The sequence below is a fragment of the Notechis scutatus genome, chromosome 14 (assembly GCF_049901735.1).
Source record: "Notechis scutatus isolate UNSWTSFEM ecotype Mainland chromosome 14, rNotScu1.2, whole genome shotgun sequence".
In the NCBI taxonomy this organism is placed as follows: domain Eukaryota; kingdom Metazoa; phylum Chordata; class Lepidosauria; order Squamata; family Elapidae; genus Notechis; species Notechis scutatus.
Window position 1 is genome coordinate 4,658,222 of NC_142022.1, and position 20,408 is coordinate 4,678,629.

The window sequence follows — 20,408 nt, forward strand, 5'->3', positions numbered from 1 at the left end:
TGTTTAATTTATTTTTGGCTTTTTGGTTCCCTGTAGCTGGTGGCCCGCCCCGATGTGGTGGAGATGCATGATGTGACGGCACAGGATCCCAAGCTGCTAGTCCACTTGAAGGCCACCCGCAACTCTGTCCCTGTGCCCCGCCACTGGTGTTTCAAGCGCAAATATCTCCAGGGGAAGAGAGGCATTGAGAAGCCGCCGTTTGACCTGCCGGAATTCATTAAGCGCACGGGGATCCAAGAGATGAGGGAAGCCCTGCAGGAAAAGGTGCGGAAGGAAGCTTTGTTGTTCACACAAACACACACTCACACACATACACACTCATATACACAAAGAGCTGTTCCAAGACCGCAGTCTTGGAAATTTGCATGAAAGGGAAGCTCAGAGGGTCGGAATTCAGAGTGGTCATGCTAAAATTGGATTAGCAAATTAAATTAAGTCTCTCTCTCTATATATAAAAGCGAAATACCACTCACACATCATCACAAAATCTCCAGAACCGTACAGCCTACAAACTTGAAAACTGGCGTGTAGGTTCCTCTTGGCTTCTAGGTGCTCACTAAGAAAGGATTTTTTGAAATGACCATCAGAACATTTAGAGTATTTCCTATATTATTATTATTATTATTATTAACACGCTCTGATGCTAAGGAGTTCTACTCCCCCTCCCCACCTGAACAGAAATCTCTTCCAAATGCAAAACACAAGCAGAGGAGAGGAGATGCAGTTTCAGTTTTGGTTTCACAGCAGCAACCAGCTGTAGTACAGAACAGTTGAGCTAAGCCACGCCCAGGCTCCTTGCTGTCTCCTTGCTCACACAGCAAATACTCTTTCAGTTTCCAAAGAGCCCTCAACTCTCTCACACACTGACAGGATGCTAGCCAGATGAATACCAATGAATGCTGGTAGGCAGAGGCAGAATTTTTTCCCCTTATTTTCCTCCCCCAAAACTAAGCCCGACCACATAGTTTTGTAGCTAAGCCCGGGTATCGAGCTAGTAAGCAAATAAAAGTACCCACAGGATTGGTAGTACATTTAGCCCTCAACCTATGACCACAATGGAACCCAAAACTTATGTTGCTAAGTGAAAGATTTGCTAAGTGAGTTTTGCCCCATTTTACGACTCTTCTTGCCACATTTGTGAAGTGAATCATTGCAGTTGTTAAGTTAGTCACACAGTTGTTAAGTGAATCTGGCTTCCCCATTGACTTTGCTTGCCAGAAGGCCACAACCGTCATAAATATGTGCCAGTTGCCAAGCATCTGAATCTGGGGATGCTGCAACGGTCGTAAGTGTGAAAACCCATCATAAGTCCCTTTTGTCAGTGCCGTTCTAACTTGGAACTGTCCCTAAATGAACTGTTGTAACTTGTGGACTTACCTGTATACAAACCAATGACAATTTAGAGTTACCCCCAATCATTTGTTTAATGACCACTCAGAGTTAACGGCAGCACTGGAAAACCTTCAAATCAAATCTTTATTCAATCATAAACCAGCGATTAAAACGCAAGAGCCACAATTAATTAAGATGAAAGTCAAAATACAGGTATGCTAAAATATCTGCAAAAGGTTTAGAGATAACACTAGGGCATAGTGTACAGATTATACAACAGTACTTGGCTGTCAATCAAGGAAATAAGATCAGAGAGAGCCGATAATAACTTCCTGAGATTAAACAAATCAGAACAACCAGGCGATTTAGGAAAGAATGGAAATAATAATTCTTGGTGAAAGCCTGTATAGAGGAGATAATAGAGAATAACATGTTCCTCCAATTCAGTTATTCCTCCACCCATATCAATATGATTTAATGTCATTATCCAATATCCTAAAAGTGTTTTGTCAAAAGGCAACTGGACTTTCTTTTGGTTTTTCCTTGAAGAAGTTTCGCTTCTCATCCAAGAGGCTTCTTCCGTTCTCATCTCATCAACCGAAGAAGCTTCTGAGACGAGAAGCGAAACATCTTCAAGGAAGAACAAAGAAAGTCCAGTTGCCTCCTAAAAAGACACCTTTGGGACAACCCTGGCCTGGATGACTGAGAATCTCCACAGACATAATTATTTAATAATAAAAATGTGATTTTGTTGAAGGACAGGCGGAGAGAGGTGAGGTCAAGAGAGGAACCGGCCTAGAATCATTACGTTCCCAAAAACAGTCCAAATCCATCCTCTCTTGAAGTCTGTTAACTCTTTTATCTGACACCAATTTGCTGCTGATGGTTACAGATCGTCCTCAACTTACAACAGTTCATTTAGTGACTGTTCAGAGTTACAGCGGCGCTGAAAAAAGTGAATTATGACCATTTTTTTACAGTTACAACCTTCGCAGAGGATGTGATCAGAATTCAGGTGCTTGGCAACTGAATGTATCTTTACTTTTATGTACACTGAGAGCATTTGCACCAAGACAAATTCCTTGTGTGTCCAATCATACTTGGCCAATAAAGAATTCTATTCATACTTATGACTGTTGCTGTGTCCCAAGATCATGTAAAATTACTGTTTTGCGACCTTCTGGTAAGCCAAGTCAATGGGGAAGCCAGATTCACTTAACAACTGAGTTACTAACTTATCAATTGCAGTTGATTCACTTAACGGTGGCAAGAAAGTTCATAAAACGAGGCAAAACTCACTTAACAAACTGCAGTGATTCACGTAACAACTGCAGCAAGAATGGTAACAAAACGGGGCTCAAACTCAGTGAAACACCTCGCTAAACAACATAAATTTTGGGCTCGATTGTAGTCGTAAGTCCAAGGACTACCTGTAGTCGATTAGATCCTTGCGCATAGCATGAACAATCAATCAGTTGAACTGGAACTGATCCTGTGGCCCCGATTCGGCCCGCCTGATCCTTTCCCCTTTGCTGACTTTCCTCCTCTTCTTCTCTTCAGGAGGAACAAAAAACCATGAAATCCAAAATGCGGGAGAAAGTCCGTCCGAAGATGGGCAAAATCGACATCGATTACCAGAAACTGCACGATGCCTTCTTCAAATGGCAGACGAAGCCAAAGCTGACCATTCACGGCGATTTGTACTACGAGGTAACAAAGCCGTCCTTCTCCCCAACTGGATGGGAGCGAAGCTAACGGGGCAACTCCCTTTGCCAAGTCCTTCCCCTTTCCTCCTCTTCCTCCTCCAGGGCAAAGAGTTCGAGACGCGTCTGAAGGAGAAGAAGCCGGGAGATCTTTCGGACGAGCTGCGCAGCGCGCTGGGGATGCCCGTTGGGCCGGTAAGTTGTTGGGAGACAAACCTCCAGGTGGCCTCAACAGCTCTCTAAAAAAGATGCAAATGACCAGTGGTCTGCAAGAAATATAAAACTATTCTACACTATATCTACTCTGCTGAATTCTACTCTACTCTTTTTTTGAAGACGTTTTCCTTCTCCAAGAAGCTTCTTCAGCTCTGACTGGATGGTGGAGAATGGAAGGATTTATATTCCTTGCAGGCAGCTGGTCATTTGCATCCTTTTTAGAGGGCCGTCGAGGCCACTTGGAGGTTGATCTGAGTCCTCAGGGTCACCTGAGTGGTGCAAATGGGTGTGGAGCCTTCTTGGAACTGCTGAAAGGACTGTGTTGTAAACTGGAGATAGATGAGGTCGTATCCCTCCCCCTCTGTTGAGAGAGGGCCAAGTGGCCTCAACGGCTCTCTAAAAGAATGCAAATGACCAGTGCTCTGCAAGGAATACAAATCCTTCCCTTCCCCACCATCCAGTCAGAGCTGAAGAAGCTTCTTGGATGAGAAGCGAAACGTCTTCAAAGAAAAAACAAGGAGGTCGAGTTGGGACCAGCACGACCTGAATGACTGAGAGTCTCCATAGATATTTAGGATTGGGATGGTTGCACAGAAGTCAGGCAAGGAGGTGAATCCTGTCGCTAACAGTGTCTTCTTCCTTTTTTTCTCGTGTCTCCAAGAACGCCCACAAAGTTCCCCCTCCGTGGCTGATCGCCATGCAGCGCTATGGCCCACCGCCTTCCTACCCCAACCTGAAAATCCCGGGTTTGAATTCTCCCATCCCAGAGGTGAGTCAGCCTTCTAACGTGCTCGGAGTTACTTCTTCCAGCTGTCGAGGGTCACAGCCTGCCTCGCATTCTGCAAAACCAAGAAAGGTTTTGGGAACCTGTTAGCTCAACAGTCAGCGGTCAGTCCCACCTGCTTTGCTGAATCGGAGGAAGATTGTCAGAAAGAAAAATTAAAATAAGAACCACGAATAAAAGGCAAATCTACGTGTCCCGGGATAGCGTTGCAGGACCAGAGGTTTTGTCTTCCCAGCTTTCAGTCTCGGGCTGCAGCCATCTTCAGAGAACTCTCTAGCAGAGAGCGTGTGCTGTTCTGTGTGTGATGTTTATAGCGCCCGTATCACACACACAACGGCGCCCACTGTTGCGGCCCGCCGGCGGCTGGCAGAGCTGGCAGCAGAGTCGGACAGCGAGGAGGTAGGGGAGGAACCTGGGCCAGTCCTGGAGGCTGAGGAAGGCTCAGATAACAGATAATCAGAGTTGGAAGGGACCTTATAGGTCACCTAGTCCAACCCCCCGGCTCTGAGGAGGGCTCTGCGTCAGAGGCAGAGATGGGGCCAGGGCAGACTGGCAGTCATCAGCTGTCTTCAGGCTCGGGCAGCAGTGAGGCGGGGGAGCTTCTGGAACCAGTTCAAACCGGGCACATGTGCAGAGCTACCAAAAGGAAGGTGTCAACTCATAAAACATGTCTACGGTCTTTTAGAGTTGACAACAGAAAGGGAGGGGGGAGCAGTGTGGCAGCTTGCATTCCATAAATGTTTTCAAAGATAGTTAACCAGGTGACCGCATGCGCGCAAAATTCTAACTGGAGAGCATGATTTGACTCTTGGCTATGGATGTGTCTCATTGGAGACTATGAATTATGATACACCCAGGGGGCGGGGGGAAACCAGGGTCAAGGGTGACAATGAATGATGTGTCTCAGAGTCAGCTACACTCAGGTAGCACCAGCATGTTTACTCCTAATAAATCTTCTTTAAGCTTTGAAAATCCGGCTAGAGACTCGTGATTTAAATGGGGGGTAGCTACTGGACCCCTGACAGAAGGAACAATTAAAGTGGGAGTAAAGGCACAGGTGGACGATGAATGGCCCCACCCTTAAGGATTAAAAGAGGAGCAAAAGGGGAGGGGGCCTTTTGCAGGAAACAGTTCATTCCATCATTGTGAAGATCTGTCTGTGTATCCTAGAGACTCTGTGCTAAGCCCTTCCTTGTCAGCAATGCGTTTGGAAATATTTGCCGGGCAGCTTTCCAAGATAGATAAGGACTGAGCTAATAATTATACCTTTGCAAGACTGTTTGCCAGGCCGTTGGCTGAATGCAATAAATTCACAAACATTTAATAAAAGAGGTTTTGCCGGAACACAGAGTTTGCTTAGTGCTTTTTGGGGAAGCCCAGGACAGAACACACACGGATAGAAAGAAGTTCCCTGAGGATGGGCTCCAGTACGAGTCCGAAAGCTCGGAAGACGACACTTCCGGTCCCGGTGACCAACCCAGGTTGGATCCTGTAAAAAAAAAAATTGATTAGAGAAGGAAGAATATGTACATGTCCTTGATGCTCTCTGAGCTTGGTTGTTTTCTTGAAGATGTTTTCTTACCTAAACTAGGTAACATCATTGATGTATCACACAGCATTCATGATGTTACCTGGTTGGGTAATAAAATGTCTGCAAGAAAACAAGCTCAGAGAGCACCAAGGACCCCTATCTATAGTTGAGTGGAAATCTGTTACAGGCTTTTTGTATAAAATGGAGGGAATTGCACTTAACGGTTTGTGGTTTCTGTGAGGAGAAAAAAGCTGGATATTGGATTAGAGTGAGGGGTTGTTGTTGTTTTGTAATCGTAGAGTAAGACATCACTTTATATTTATATTTGGTGTTTATTAGAAATTCGCTCTTTGGATTTCTTTTTATTCTTTCAATCCTTTTGACTATTTTTTCCCCATTTGCTCTCATTTTCTTGCTTTTTCTTTTTATTGGTTTGTGTTAGTTTTTCGCCCCTTTGTAAGATCTTTATAAGATTTTTGTAAGCAAAAAAGCAAAAGCAATGAAACGTTATCTGCTGTAATGTACAAGGAGATGTCTTAGTTCAGAATGGGAAATTCTGCTAAACCTCTCCCACACTTCTCAATGTATCGTGCTTAAGAAGATGATGCGAAAACGCAAAATCATGGCTAGTTTTAAGCAGCTGCCAAAGAACTGACACCGTGATTTATTTTTTCTATAGGGGTGCTCGTTTGGATATCACGCCGGAGGTTGGGGTAAACCACCTGTGGATGAGACAGGGAAGCCTCTGTATGGAGATGTCTTTGGGACCAATGCTGCTGAATTCCAGGTATGTCTTTACAGCAACATTTTTCCACCTTGGCAGTTGCAAAGTGGATGAATTTCAACTCCCAGATTTCCTCAGCCAGCCATGCTTTATGATGGTTGGACTTCAATTCCCAGGATTCCCCAGCCAGCCATGTTTTATCATGGTTGGACTTCAATTCCCAGAATTCCCCATCCATCTTTCCCATCACCTTCTTGGTAGTTTGCAGAACATTACAAGCGAAGAATATATCTGTCCAGGCTTCCTTTACACAGAGGTGTCCAACCTTGGCAACTTTTAAGACCTGGGGACTTCAACTGGCTGGGGAATTCTGGGAGTTGAAGTCCACACGTCTTGAAAGTTGCCAAGGTTTGGTCCTCCTGCTTTAGCAGAAAACAGGCAGCAAACAGGGCGGTGAGAGAACAATCAATATATCTCTGACATACATACATACATACATACATACATACATACATACATACATACATACATATCCTCCCACCCTCCCTTCCTTGCCTCTGTCCTTCATTTCCCTCCCTCCCCTTTCCCTTCCGCTCCTTCCTTCCCTTCCTCCCCTTCCTCCCTCCATCTAACCCTGTCCCCCCTTCTTCCCTTCCCATCTGCTCCTTCCTTTCCTTCCGTCTCTCCCTCCTTCTTATCTTTCTTCCTCCCTCCCTTGCCTCTCTCCCTCATTTTCCTCCATCCCTCCCCCTTTCCCTTCCCTTCTGTTCCTTCCTTCCCTCCTTCCCTCTCTTGCTCTCATCTTGCTCCCTCCCTCCCTCGCCTATATCCTTTATCTTCCTCCCACCTTCCCTCCATTCATCCCTCCCTGTCTCCCCCTCCCTCCCTTCCCTTCTGCTCCTTCCTTCCTTCCCTCCTTCCTATCTTCCTCCCTTGCCTCTCTCCCTCGTTTTCCTCCCTCCCTCCCCCTTTCCCTTCCCTTCCGCTCCTTGCCCCCTCCTTTCATCCAACCCTGTCTCCCCGTCCTTCCCTTCCCATCTGCTCCTTCCTTTCCTTCCTTCCTTCCTTCCCTCCCTCCATTCTCTCTTCCTCTCTCCCTCAGGCTAAGACCGAAGAAGAAGAGATAGACCGGACCCCTTGGGGGGAACTGGAGCCGTCCGACGAAGAATCCTCAGAGGAGGAAGAAGACGAGGATACCGACGAAGAGAAGCCAGACGAGACAGGCTTCATCACCCCTGCCGATAGGTCAGGCTCTGTCTGTCCGTGGGATTGGAGTGTGCGTGGATTTCCAAATAGGGGAGATGTGACAATGAAAGAATCCAAATCCCCATGGAAAGCTCAAAGTCAGGACAGTCCCTAGGAAGGAAATGTTGGAGTGGGATTGGCCACTCATCTATGAGCCCGGACAAGCACCGGCAGCCTCCCGCTCTCTTCCTGAATCGCCTATCAGCTGAGCTTCAGAATAACCAGGTTGGAAGGGACCCTGGAGATCTTCTAGTCCAGCCCCCTGCTCAAAGCAGGAGATCTTCTACTATCCTGGTTGTCCTGGCTAGTTTTGAAAGCCTCCCAAGTTGAGCTTCAGAATTATCGCATCACTGAGTTGGAAGGGCCCTAGAGATCTTCTAGTCCAGTGATCCCCAACCTTTTTGATGCCGCGGCCCGGTACCGGCATCAGCTGGGCGCCGCGGCCCGGTACCGGCATCAACTGGCGCCGCCATCTTTTTGACGAAAAGTGCTTCCGGTGACCTCACCGGAAGCACTTTTGTGTCAAAAAGATGGCGCGCGCATGCGCTCCGGTGAGCTTTTTGGGTAGAAATGGCTTTCTACCCGGAAAAGCTCACCGAGCGCTGGCACCGCCATCTTTTTGATGAAAAGTGCTTCCGGTGAGCTTTCTACCCGGAAAAGCTCACCGGAAGCACTTTTTACCAAAAAGATGGCGGCGCCCAGCAATCAGCGGTAAGACTTGTTCCGCGGACCGGTACCGGTCCGCGGACCGGCGGTTGGGGACCCCTGTTCTAGTCCAACACCATCCCAGTCAAATGGTTGTCCGGTCTACTTTTGAAAGCCTCCAACGATGGGGTACCCACAACTCCAGGAGGGGAAGCCCTCCCACTGGTGAATTGTTTTCACTGTCAGGCAATCCCTTTTAGTTCCTGGCTGAACCTCTCTTTAATGATCTTTCACCCGTTGCTCCTTGTTGTCAGGATTCCAGGGATTGCCCTAATTAAGTCATAATCCTCAAGCCAAGTTTCAGAAAACTTCAAAAGATTTATTAGGAGCGACATGTCGCCATAACCTGTATGAAGCCAACTCTGAGACATGTAATTTACAATCACCTATGACCCTGTCTTCCCTCCTCCACTCCGCTGGGTGTATCATAATTCAGCTTCTCCAACAAAACACCTTCATGTACTGGGTGTCATCACTCACTTTCTCCAATAAAGGTGTCATGCCCCTCGTGGAGACTGACTCCGAGTGAGAGGAGGAACAGCCAAGAAGGAGTGGAAGTGTGGCTCCGGAGGTTGTGGAGGAGGCTGGGGAAGGGCAGAGGCCGGCTGGGCAGTCAAAGGAAGACCCAGGCCCATCCCCTCTCCATCCTAGGGCACGCAGGGAGGAGAGGATAAGGGAAAGACGTGAATGGGGTGGTCTAAGGGGGAGGAAAGAGCCTTGATCCCCTTCATGGGCTGCAGCTGTGAGGACTGGTTAAAAGGACAGACATGCGTATGGGCCAGTGCTGGAAACAAAGCTTGGAAATATCTCTCGTCTGTTGTTCCTCTCTGAGTTTGGCATCCTTCCCAGTGTGTGTTCCGATATCTGTGGACATCTTCAAGCCCTTATCTTGCCTGGTTCCCTTAATTGCTTCAGTGCTGTTTGTGTTGTTTGTACTCTTTATAATTTATAGGCATTTTGAGTTTAAACTAGGCATTAACTTCTTTTCGTAACTGTTTGTGGGGGAGTTTTTTTGACTCCAAGGATTTTGGAGCAAAGTGAAGGAATAAAAGGGGCTTCACCTGTTTTTGTGACTGTGTTTATTTTGTATCCCACCCTGGGTCATCACAAAAGGATTTTCGAGGGCAGTATACCCGGTTGCCTAAGTTACAGTCTTTGTGAGATAAGCTTGGAATGTGCTTCTCTGATTTTATTTGCCGTATGCTCCTTCAGCCCCCCACCCCCCCCTTTCTCATGGCAACTTCAAAACAGGCATAGGAATGTTTTACAAGTTGATACTTGTCCTGTTTTCTACCAGCCTGTTGGGCAATTTGGCTAGACCAGGTGACTTCTTTAGGATTCGGTGCATCGTATGATTCCCCCCCACCCCAAATAAGTGACTTCCTGAACCTCTTGGTTGACTCCAGTTAATTTCCTCCTGGTTCTGACGTCACTCTTTCCTCTTCTTCCTCTAGCGGCCTAATCACACCAGGCGGCTTCTCTTCCGTTCCCGCCGGCATGGAGACACCAGAGCTGATTGAGCTGCGTAAGAAGAAGATCGAGGAAGCCATGGATGGGTAAATTGGCTCTCTTCACATCCCTTCTCTCCTCTTGGGGACTAGCAAACCGTCTTTGGTGGAGAAGAAGTTGAGTTTGGAGAGATCTAGAGCAGGGGTGTCCAACCGTGGCAACTTTAAGACTTGTGGACTTCAACTCCCAGAATTCCTCAGCCAGCAAAGATACTAAACGCAACGTAACATCACAATCAGGCTTAATGTGATAGACTTCTATGCAAGGGGAAATGTGTGCTAGTTTATTACTTACCTGGGGCTAGGGACTTCTTTTTATTTGGTGTTTTTTTTTGGAGATGTAATCCATGTTCTTGGGTGGGGACCTGCACCAAAGGAGTCGCATTCAATTCCATTGCACACATGTTGTGCATTGACCATAAAGGCTTGAACTTTGAAGACAACACCAGAGGGAAGAGCAGAGGGCAGGATAAAGGAAAGCTCGAGGGACATTTTCCCCCTAACACAATATGGTTTGTTTTATTTTTTTGTTTTTATTTTATTTTATTAACAAATGCATATACCTGCCCAACTCACAGGGACTCCAGGCAGTACACAACATGAAAACTCCACAAAAAAACCTTGTAATTTAATCCCTCCCTATGTAATTCTTATAACAGTATGGCATGGTGGTGGTGGTTTTTTAATTTTTATTTTATTTCCTGCTCCAAAATTCTCTGCCCCGCCACAGAAGCGAGACGCCCCAACTATTCACGGTTCTGCCGGAGAAGCGGATGCCAACGGTTGGGGGTGCCATGATGGGATCCACCCATATCTACGACATGGCCACAGTAAGGATTGGATCGGTCTCTCTTTTTACTTTAAGATGGGCCCTATATACCGGTGGTGGGATTCAAAACTTTTTACTACTGGTTCTGTAGGCATGGCTTGGTGGGTAGGGCAGGGGAAGGATAATGTAAAACCCCCATTCCCTCCCCACCCCACTAACCTGCTTTCCAGCTCCGTTCTCCTGTGCAGGGCAACCAGAGAAGACCCAGCCAATCAGCTGGGACTCGGGAGGTGGAGAATAGATGGGGGTGGGGCCAATCAGAGACGGCATTTGCCGGTTCTCCAAGCTACTCAAAATTTCTGCTCCTGGTTCTCCAGAACTGGTCCAAACTGGCTGAATACCACCTCTTGGCTACGCCCCCTCCTAGCCAAGTGCCCCCAGCCTCCCCAAGTTCAAACGCAACCCTGATGTGGCCCTCAACGAAATTGGGTTTGACACCCTTCAACGACACGCACGCCTCTAATTCAGCAGAGTGAACTCTTCACACAGCCTTTTAAAGCTGCTTGAAACACTCACGATTCCAGGTGGATTGGATGACAAATCCCATAATTAACCCCCGGGATTGCCTGTGCCCTTGACTTTTTCTGGTCAGTCCAATGGTGAAGAAAGAAACTTGTTTTCTTGAAATTAAGACGGGGAAGAACATGCTCGTTTAATTTTATATAATCTAATCCTTCCACATATGTGGTCTGGGTTCCCACACCAAACCCAACCCCGATTGAATAAGAAAAGAAAACTTATATGCTCACATTGAGGGTGGGAGATTGGATTCCTTAAAGCCATGTTTCTCCACCTTGGCAGCTTGAAGATGGATGGACTTCAACTCCCAGATGCTGGCTGGGGAATTCTGGGAGTTGAAATCCACCCCTCTTCAGGCTGTCACATTTGAGAAACTGCAATGCTATGAATCACAAAACCTTCCATTTCATCCAGCTGTAACTCTGCTTTTTAAGCCAACCTACTGCTTATGATTTCTGACACTGCTCACAAAAATTGGTGCCCTCTGGTGTGAAGGCACCCGAGCGTCAGAATCTCATCTGCCATCATCAGGCTTTTCTTTAGTGTTCGTCTGTGAGTTAGACTTTTACAGTGGTTTCAGATTTAAATTTGGGGCAGCCTATTGCTGTGCCAGAATGGTTTTTTTCTTCATCCTGATTGGTTGAGAGTCTTGGTCTGTGTTTATTGGTCTTGGAGTTTGCTGTGTTCTGCTTCTAATATCTTCTGTCTGTTTTTTTGGTTCTTTTTGTATCTTGATTGGCTGGCAACATTGTGTTACTTTATTGGAGGCCTTTAGTGCAGCTTGGCTTCGGGTAAATGGACGGCTATCAATAGTTAGGAAGCTGGGTTTCATCTGGGTGCCTGGTTGGGGTGTGTTTGAGCTGGAGGTATCAGGGGATCTGTTTGTGCCCAGGTGTTTGCCTGGCTTGTGGTGTGGAGTTTTTGTTTGTTTGTGAGTGCAGGCTTCCAAATAATTGACAGTCTGGTGGAATCATCTCTTCTATTCATGCTTTCTGGTCTTTTTCAATCTCTATGGCTTCTCTGATGATTCTGTGGCTAGGGTTTTCCATAGTGGCTAGGATTTTGGTGCCATTGAAGTTGATGCTATGACCTGTGGCTTCCATGTGTTGGACTAGTGAGGAAGTGTGTTCCAGCTTTTGACTGCATTTTTGTGTTCATCCAGGCGGGTGCTTATTCTTCTATTGGTCTGTCCAATGTATGTGGCCAGGCATGATGCACAGGGGACTTCGTATATGCCTTGGTTTTCCAGGTCAATTTTGTCTTTGGGGTTTCTGAGGATGGCTGCTATTTTTCTGTCTGTTTTGAAGGCAGTCTTGATGTGGTGTCTGTATAGTATCTTACTAATTTTGTCTGTAGTGCCTCTTATGTAGGGCAGGACGGCTGTTCCATGGGTCTGTTCATCTTCTGGGTCTCTATTATGTCTCAGTGTGTTTTTGTGGATCAAGTTGGTGATTTTACTTTTGTGGAAGCCGTTGGCTGTCAATATTTTAGTCAGGGTGCATAGTATATATTATATATTAATTTTTACATACAATAAATCCATTCCATTTCAATCATGTGTTGATTAGGTTCATATTTCAGGTGCTTACAGTGAATAATAATACTCTTTCTTTTCAATATAACAATAATCACATTCCCAGATAAGTAATATCCAGTATATCTATTTCACAAGCTTCTCTTATTGCTTGATGAATACATCTACTTTAATTTGTTTTATTTTCTAACCATTGGTAAAACAAATCCCATGCCATCTAATATTCAGATTCTTCTTTTTCTTTCATTTCTAATGTTAATCTATTCATTTCTGCACATTCAAATATCTTTTTCAATTACTTTTCCCTTTATCAGTGTCTTATCGCTTTTCCAATTCTGAGCAAATACAATTCTAGCTGCTGTTAATACATAGAATAGAATTCTTTATTCTGAATAGAATAGAATAGAATAAGGAATAGAATAAGAATAGAGTAGAGTAGAATAGAATATAAAGGATAGAAATAATAGAATAGGAATAGGATAGACTAGAATAGAATAGAATATAAAGGATAGAAATAATAGGATAGAATAAGGAATAGAATAGAATAAGGAATAGAATAGAATAGAATAGAATAGAATAGAATAGAATTGAATTGAATAGAATAGAATTCTTTATTGGCCAAGTGTGATTGGATACACAAGGAATTGGTCTTTGGTACATATGCTCTCGGTGTACATAAAAGAAAAGTTAAAGTCATACAGTCACAAGTGGGAGGGGATGGGTGAAATTGAAGGATGGGAAGATTAATAATAATAGTAGACTTTGTAAATAGTTGGACAGTGTTGAGGGAATTATTTGTTTAGCAGAATGATGGCGTTCGGGAAAAATGTATTTTATGGAATAGAATAGAAAATAGAATAGAATAGAATAGAAGAGAGAATAGAAGAGAGAATAGAATAGAATAGAAAATATCATGGAATGGAATAGAATAGAATAGAATAGAATAGAATAGAATAGAATAGAATTCTTTATTGGCGAAGTGTGACTGGACACACAAGGAGTTTGTCTTGGTGCAAATGCTCTCAGTGTACATAAAAGAAAAGATACATTCATCAAGAATCATCACGTACAACACTTAATAATAATAGTCATAGGTTACAATAAGCAACCAAATCATACTAGGAAACAGTCAATATAAATCATAGAGATACAAGTGACAAAGTGACAGTCATACAGTCACAAGTGGGAGGGGATGGGTGATAAGGAGTGATGAGAAGATTAATAGTAATAGTAGCGCAGACTTTGTAAATAGTTCTTTACTGTAACCTTCAGGTACCATTCCTAAAACCGTCGTAGCTTAAAGGGCTCTTAATGGGGTGGACCTGACTTCCTTCCTCATCCCTGATCTAATGCCTCCCCCTTCCCATCTCCCGTCTTCTTTCTCTCTCTCTCTCTCTCCCCCCCCCTTGCAGGTCATGAGCCGCAAAGGGCCGGTCCCCGAAATCCAAGGGGTGGAGGTCGCCCTGGCGCCCGAAGAGTTGGAGCTCGATCCCATGGCCATGACCCAGAAGTACGAGGAGCACGTGAGAGAGCAGCAGGCCCAAGTGGAGAAGGAGGACTTCAGCGACATGGTGGCCGAGCACGCGGCTAAGCAGAAGGTGAGAGGAGGAGGCGCCTTCAATCCCTCAAACTGGAGCGACACCCTAAGATCAAAACAAAGGGGAAAAGACCCAACTATTTTTGTTAACCGGGGCAAGAAGCAACAGGTGGAAAACTAACCAAGGAGAGAAAGCAACCTAGAATTAAAGGCAGGGTTTCCTGACCGTGAGACCAATTAGCCAGTGGAACGCCTTGCCACCAGAAATCGTGGTGCTGTATCATTGGAGGTTTTTCCAAAATAGACTGGACCACCATTTGTCTGGAATGGTATAAGGTTTCCTGACTGAGCAGGAGGTTGGACTAGAAGACCTCTAAAGTCCCTGCAACTCTGTTATTCACTCTAGCTAGGCAAAATGGTGCCAGAAAAAAGAGGCAGGAGGTGGCAGTGAGTATCCCTGGACACAGGGGTGGGCTACAAAAAGTTTTAGCAACAGGATCTCTGCCCGGTGGGTGTGGCCATAGTGGGTGTGGCCTAGTTGGCCTCCTGCACCATGGGGTGGCGGGGGAGAGAGAGAGAGATGATAAATTGATAGGTGATAGATCAGGGGTCTTCATACTCGACAGCTTTAAGACTCGTGGACTTCAACTCCCAGAATTCCTCCTCCTCCAGTCATGTTAGCTCAGGAATTCTGGGAGTTGAAGTCCACGAGTCTTAAACTTGCCAAGTTTGAAGACCCTTATGATAGATGATAGATAGAAGATAGATAGGTAGGTAGGTAGATAAATAGGTAGATAGGTACGGAGAGAGAGAGAGAGAGAGAGGTGATAGATTGATAGGTGATAGATCAGGAGTCTTCATACTCGACAGCTTGAAGACTTGCGGACTTCAACTCCCAGAATTCCTCCTCCCCCAGTCATGTTAGCTCAGGAATTCTGGGACTTGGAAGTTCACGAGTCTTAAACTTGTCAAGTTGGAAGATCCTTGTTCTCATAGCTATGAGCCACGTTGGCGCAGTAGTTAGAGTGCAGTATTGCAGGCAACTTCTGCTGCCTACTGGCTGCCTGCAATTTGGCAGTTCGAATCTCACCAGGCTCAAGGTTGACTCAGCCTTCCGTCCTTTCTAGGTCAGTAAAACGAGGACCCAGATTGTTGGGGGCAAGAGGCTGATTCTGTAAACCACTTAGAGAGGGCTGTAAAAGCACTGTGAAGTGAAATATGTCTAAGGGCTGTTGCTAGTGCTATTGCTATGAAAAGCTTCATCCGTAGTCTTCCCACCCTGCTCTGATTCTTGGAGACAGGAAAATATTCAGTGAGAGAGATCCAAAATATTTCCTCTGCTCCGTTGCTTCCCCAGGTGGCAGCCTCTTTTAAAAAATTCAGCTTTAATTTATTTTTACAGAACTGCATTTGAAAACGTTTTAATGCATTTCTGTCAGATTCTAGTTCAATTTTTGCTCTTTCGAAAAGATACCATTCCGAATTGGATGCAAGATAGTCTCATGCGATCCTTGAATTTCATTTTTGATTTCTTCTAGTCTTTGCAGCTTGACACATTTTAAAAGCAGGGATATCGATAGCCATGGAATAAAAAACAAACGTTCATCCCGCCCATCAGTCTTACAGCTTGGCATGGCTGGAAGCCATTGGGCCCTTTGCCTTCTCAATCTTGGGGTTGGCTCCCCTCTGCCTGTAACCCACCGAGGGTCCTGGGACCCTCCAAAGGGCAGTGTTCATGTGACACGTTTCTCTGCGCTTCAAAGAAGCCCAGACGTGCTGAGGTCGACTGTTGGCATCTTCCCATTACAGCGCACTGTTCTCCAGCAACTGCCGGGGGATAATTCACGCATGGACTTCTTTTGTTTTTCAGAAGAAGTAAAACCATGCCATCTTTCTGGATGGTTATCCTAGCTTACAGCACTGTAAAAATTGCAACTGTCTATCACCTGTCTGTCACATCTATATCATTATCTATCATCCCTACTTATCTATGTAGCTAGCTAGCTATTTCTAGCTATCTACCTATCTATCATCTCACTATGTATCATCCGTATCTGCCTGCCTGCCTGCCTATCTTTTTCTTTCTTTCTTTCTTTCTTTCTTTCTTTCTTTCTTTCTTTCTTTCTTTCTTTCTTTCTTCCTTCCTTCCTTCCTTCCTTCCTTCCTTCCTTCCTTCCTTCCTTCCTTCCTTCCTTCCTTCCTTCTTTCTTTCTTTCTTTCTTTCTTTCTTTCTTTCTTTCTTTCTTTCTTCTTTCTTTCTTTCTTTCTTTCTTTCCATCTATCTATCCATCCTATCTATCCATCCTATCTATCATCTCTATCATCTACTTATCGTCCATATCTATCTGCCTGCCTATCTACCTATCTGCTTATCTATCTGCATAACTGTCTGTCTGTCTGTCTGTCTATCTACCTATCCCTTCATCCATCCATCCATCCATGAAAGAAGGGGTATCTGTCTATCTGTTTGTCCATCAATCTATAGATCCATCCATCCATCCATCCATGGATGAGGTATCTGTCTGTCTTATCTATGTCTGTCTGTATCTATCCATCCATTCATCAATCAAAGGAGAGGGTCTATCTGTCTATCTATTTCTATCTATATCTTTCTATCCATCAATCAAAGGAGAGAGGTTAGTCTGTCTATCCTATCCATTATCTATCTTTCTATCTATCTGTTTATCTTTCTATATCTATCTATCTATCTATCTATCTATCTATCTATCTATCTATCTATCTATCTATCTATCTATCTATCTATCTATCTATCCTTCCATCCATGAAAGAAGGGTAACTATCTGTTTGTCCATCCATCTATCCATCCATCCATCCATCCATCCATCCATCCATACATGGATGAGGTATCTATCTGTTTTATCTATGTCTGTCTATATCCACCCATCCATTCATGATCAAAGGAGAGGGATCCAGCCCGCAGGGTACTTAGATCTGGCCCGCAAGGCCGCCCTGGAAACAGTGAAGGACCGGCCCGTGGTGCTTCTGCCAGCGCGAACAGGCTCCCAAGCTCCATTCTCGGCTGCCACGGCCTCGCGCAGCCCTCTGCTAGTGAAAACGGAGCTCAGGAGAGCCACACACAGAGCTTGGGAGCCCGTTTGCGCTGCCAGAGTGCTCAGGCCATCCCAGGCGCCCCCGACAGGAGTGACGTCGAGCTGGCCGCGCCTCCCCCCCAAGGTCAAACGCAACCCTGATGCGCCCCCTCAATTAAATCGAGTTTGACACCCCTGATCTATTCCATCCATTCTATCTATCCATCTCTCTCTCCCGCATCCATCCCTCCATTCAGTCTCTCCCTAGAAAATCGAAAGAAGAAGGTACTACTCAGAAGCATGCGCAGAGCCAGGAGAAAGCACTGCCAAGAAAACTGCTTCCATTTGTCCAATGGGGCTCTCCCCTCCCCCTATATCTGTGATGGCAAACCCATGGCATGCGTGCCACAGGTGACACGCAGAGCCATTGGTGCGGGTACACGAGCCTCAGCCAAACCTACCTGCACCGCGCATGCATGCGCCTCCCAGCCGATTTTCGGCCCATTTAACTGCCAAAACAGCCCCGTTTTTCGGCCTCCAAAGGCTGCAGAGGCTTCCCTCGAGCCTCCTGGAGGGCAAAAAAACGTCTCAAACAAGCCAAAAAATCAGCTGGGAGGTGCACACCTGTGCAATGCAGGTAAGGGGGGTGTTGTATGCACAGGGAGGCAGGGCGCATTGCATTGTGGGTGCTGGCATGCACACACTTTCGGCACACGGCAGCAAAAAGGTTCGCCATCACTGCCCTATATTAACCAGAGGACCCCTTGCATTGTCTGGCCATCCTCTGGGCTCCCCCAGGGGAGACCATCGGCCTGTGCTCAAAAGAAATCAAACCCCAGAGTGGGGTGGAGCAGTTTTTCCGGCGAACGGAAGCCCGTATAGGGCCTGTTTTTAACAGGTGAATCAAGTCAGACTCTTCGGCTCAGGGTCCCCAAAGGATGCTGGGAAAATCTCACACCGAAGCCTGGACCAGAGATGCTGCACTGGTCAAAAGGGAGATGGGTGGACTAATGGAAGGGAATTGAGAATTCCCCGGTCACAGAGAACAAAAAGAAATGGGGAATCCCTGGCTATTAGCTGTCATAAACACACCCCAACTTTTTGTATTTATTTTTTCCTTTAGCAAAAGAAGCGGAAAGCACAGCCGCAGGACAGCCGAGCCGGAGCCAAGAAGTACAAGGAATTCAAGTTCTGAAATGCCCTCCTTTCTTTTTTCCCTTGGCTTTTTAAAAAAATACTTTCTCGGTCTCGCCGTCGCTTTACCCTAAAAAATCTTCCCTCTGTGGTTGGGGTTTTTTTTTTTTTTTGTTTGTTTGTTTTGCATCTTTGTGGTTGGAGCTCAGAAACGGATTGTTTTGTAAATAAAAGTCAGAGATTCTGGAGTTCTTGTTCTCTCCCCCTTTCTGAGTGGGTGTTAAAAGGAAAAACATTTCTCAGGAGGGTTTCTCAACCTGGTGAACTTTAAGATGAGTGGGCTTCAACTCCCAGAATTCCTCAGCAAATGTGCTGACCAGGGAATCCTGGGAGTTGAAGTCCATCTACCTTCCAGCATGCTGACCGGGGAATCCTGGGAGTTGAAGTCCATCTACCTTCCAGCATGCTGACCAGGGAATTCTGGGAGTTGAAGTCCATCTACCTTCCAGCATGCTGACCGGGGAATCCTGGGAGTTGAAGTCCATCTACCTTCCAGCATGCTGACCAGGGAATCCTGGGAATTGAAGTCCATCTACCTTCCAGCATGCTGAGCGGGGAATCCTGGGAGTTGAAGTCCATCTACCTTCCAGCATGCTGGCTGGGGAATCCTGGGAGTCGAAGTCCAGCTATCTTCCAGCACACTTGAACCAGTTGAAGTCCATCTACCTTCCAGCATGCTGACCGGGAATCCTGGGAATTGAAGTCCATCTACCTTCCAGCATGCTGACCGGGAATCCTGGGAGTTGAAGTCCATCTACCTTCCAGCATGCTGGCTGAGGAATTCTGGGAGTTGAAGTCCATCTACCTTCCAGCATGCTGACCAGGGAATCCTGGGAATTGAAGTCCATCTACCTTCCAGCATGCTGAGCGGGAATCCTGGGAGTTGAAGTCCATCTACCTTCCAGCATGCTGGCTGGGAATCCTGGGAGTTGAAGTCCATCTACCTTCCAGCATGCTGACCAGGGAATCCTGGGGAAGTCCATCTACCTTCCAGCATGCTGGCGGGAATCCTGGGAGTTGAAGTCCATCTACCTTCCAGCATGCTGGCTGGGGAATCCTGGGAGTGAAGTCCAGCTATCTTAACAGTTGACCAGGTTGAGAAATACTAGTCTTGAATTAAGTACAACTCAGCACGATTTCACAGGCAAATTCAAGGAATTTTCTTTGCAAAAAAAATCATTTACCATTGGCTTCAGGAATTTTCTCTCGTATTCTCACTTTAACCCCTAGGCCTGTTTCCCCAGACCTCCTTCGCTCTCACTGGCCTCAAATCCTGCTTATATTTTTCCAGATCGGCTTGAGCATGCCCGTTAAGACATTTATTTTGGGGAGGGGGCCACTCCGTTTCCTTGCTCCCCTTTTCGCAGCTGTCCTGGGGAATGCCGCAGAAGGAAAGGCCATCTGTTGGGATTAAACACAGGCTGGCTGATACCCTCCCTCCTCTGTAGTAGCCTCATGGATTGGGGAAGGGGATGCAGGCAGGAAATTGTCTTTTTCTCCCAACCTGTTGGGTCTCGTTTGCCAGCCAATATTTTTTATTTATTTTTATTTGTTTATATATTTGATTTGTCAATCGCTTACAAGATAATAGGTATAAGTATAAACATGAGTAAGAATAAAGGAAATAGGTACGAATAAATGGGGACAATAGGAGAGGGACAATAGGCACGGTGGTGCACTTACGCACGCCCCTTACAGACCTCTTAGAAACGGGTATTCTTTCCTCCCTTCTTTTCTCCCTCCCTCCCTCCCTTCCTCCTCCCTCCCTCCCTCCTTCCTCCCTTTCTCCTTCCTTCCCCTTCTTTCCTCCCTCAAATAAATGGGGATATAGGAGAGGGAAAAGAGGTGGTGCTACCCTACAGACCCCTCTCCCCTCCCTTCCTTCCTTCCTTCCTTCCTTCCTTCCCCTTCCCTGTTCTCCTTCCTTCCCCCTTCTTTCCTTCCTTCTTTTATTTTTTATTTTATTTATTTTATTGGTCAATCGCTTACAAGATTAT

The 20,408-nt window shown here is 45.9% G+C and overlaps 1 protein-coding gene across 1 annotated transcript in view; it reads left to right on the forward strand.

The window, feature by feature from the left end:
- SF3B2 (splicing factor 3b subunit 2) overlaps positions 1–18,599 on the forward strand; it is a 40,294-nt gene extending 21,695 nt beyond the window's left edge. The window contains exons 12-21 of the mRNA XM_087943745.1: positions 37–264; positions 2,893–3,042; positions 3,141–3,230; positions 3,913–4,020; positions 6,246–6,353; positions 7,393–7,535; positions 9,695–9,796; positions 10,479–10,578; positions 14,043–14,228; positions 18,341–18,599. Coding sequence (XP_087799871.1) covers positions 37–264; positions 2,893–3,042; positions 3,141–3,230; positions 3,913–4,020; positions 6,246–6,353; positions 7,393–7,535; positions 9,695–9,796; positions 10,479–10,578; positions 14,043–14,228; positions 18,341–18,412 — 1,287 coding nt within the window. The 3' untranslated portion in view covers positions 18,413–18,599. The remainder of the gene's footprint in view (positions 1–36; positions 265–2,892; positions 3,043–3,140; positions 3,231–3,912; positions 4,021–6,245; positions 6,354–7,392; positions 7,536–9,694; positions 9,797–10,478; positions 10,579–14,042; positions 14,229–18,340) is intronic.
- The last annotated feature ends 1,809 nt before the right edge of the window (positions 18,600–20,408 follow it).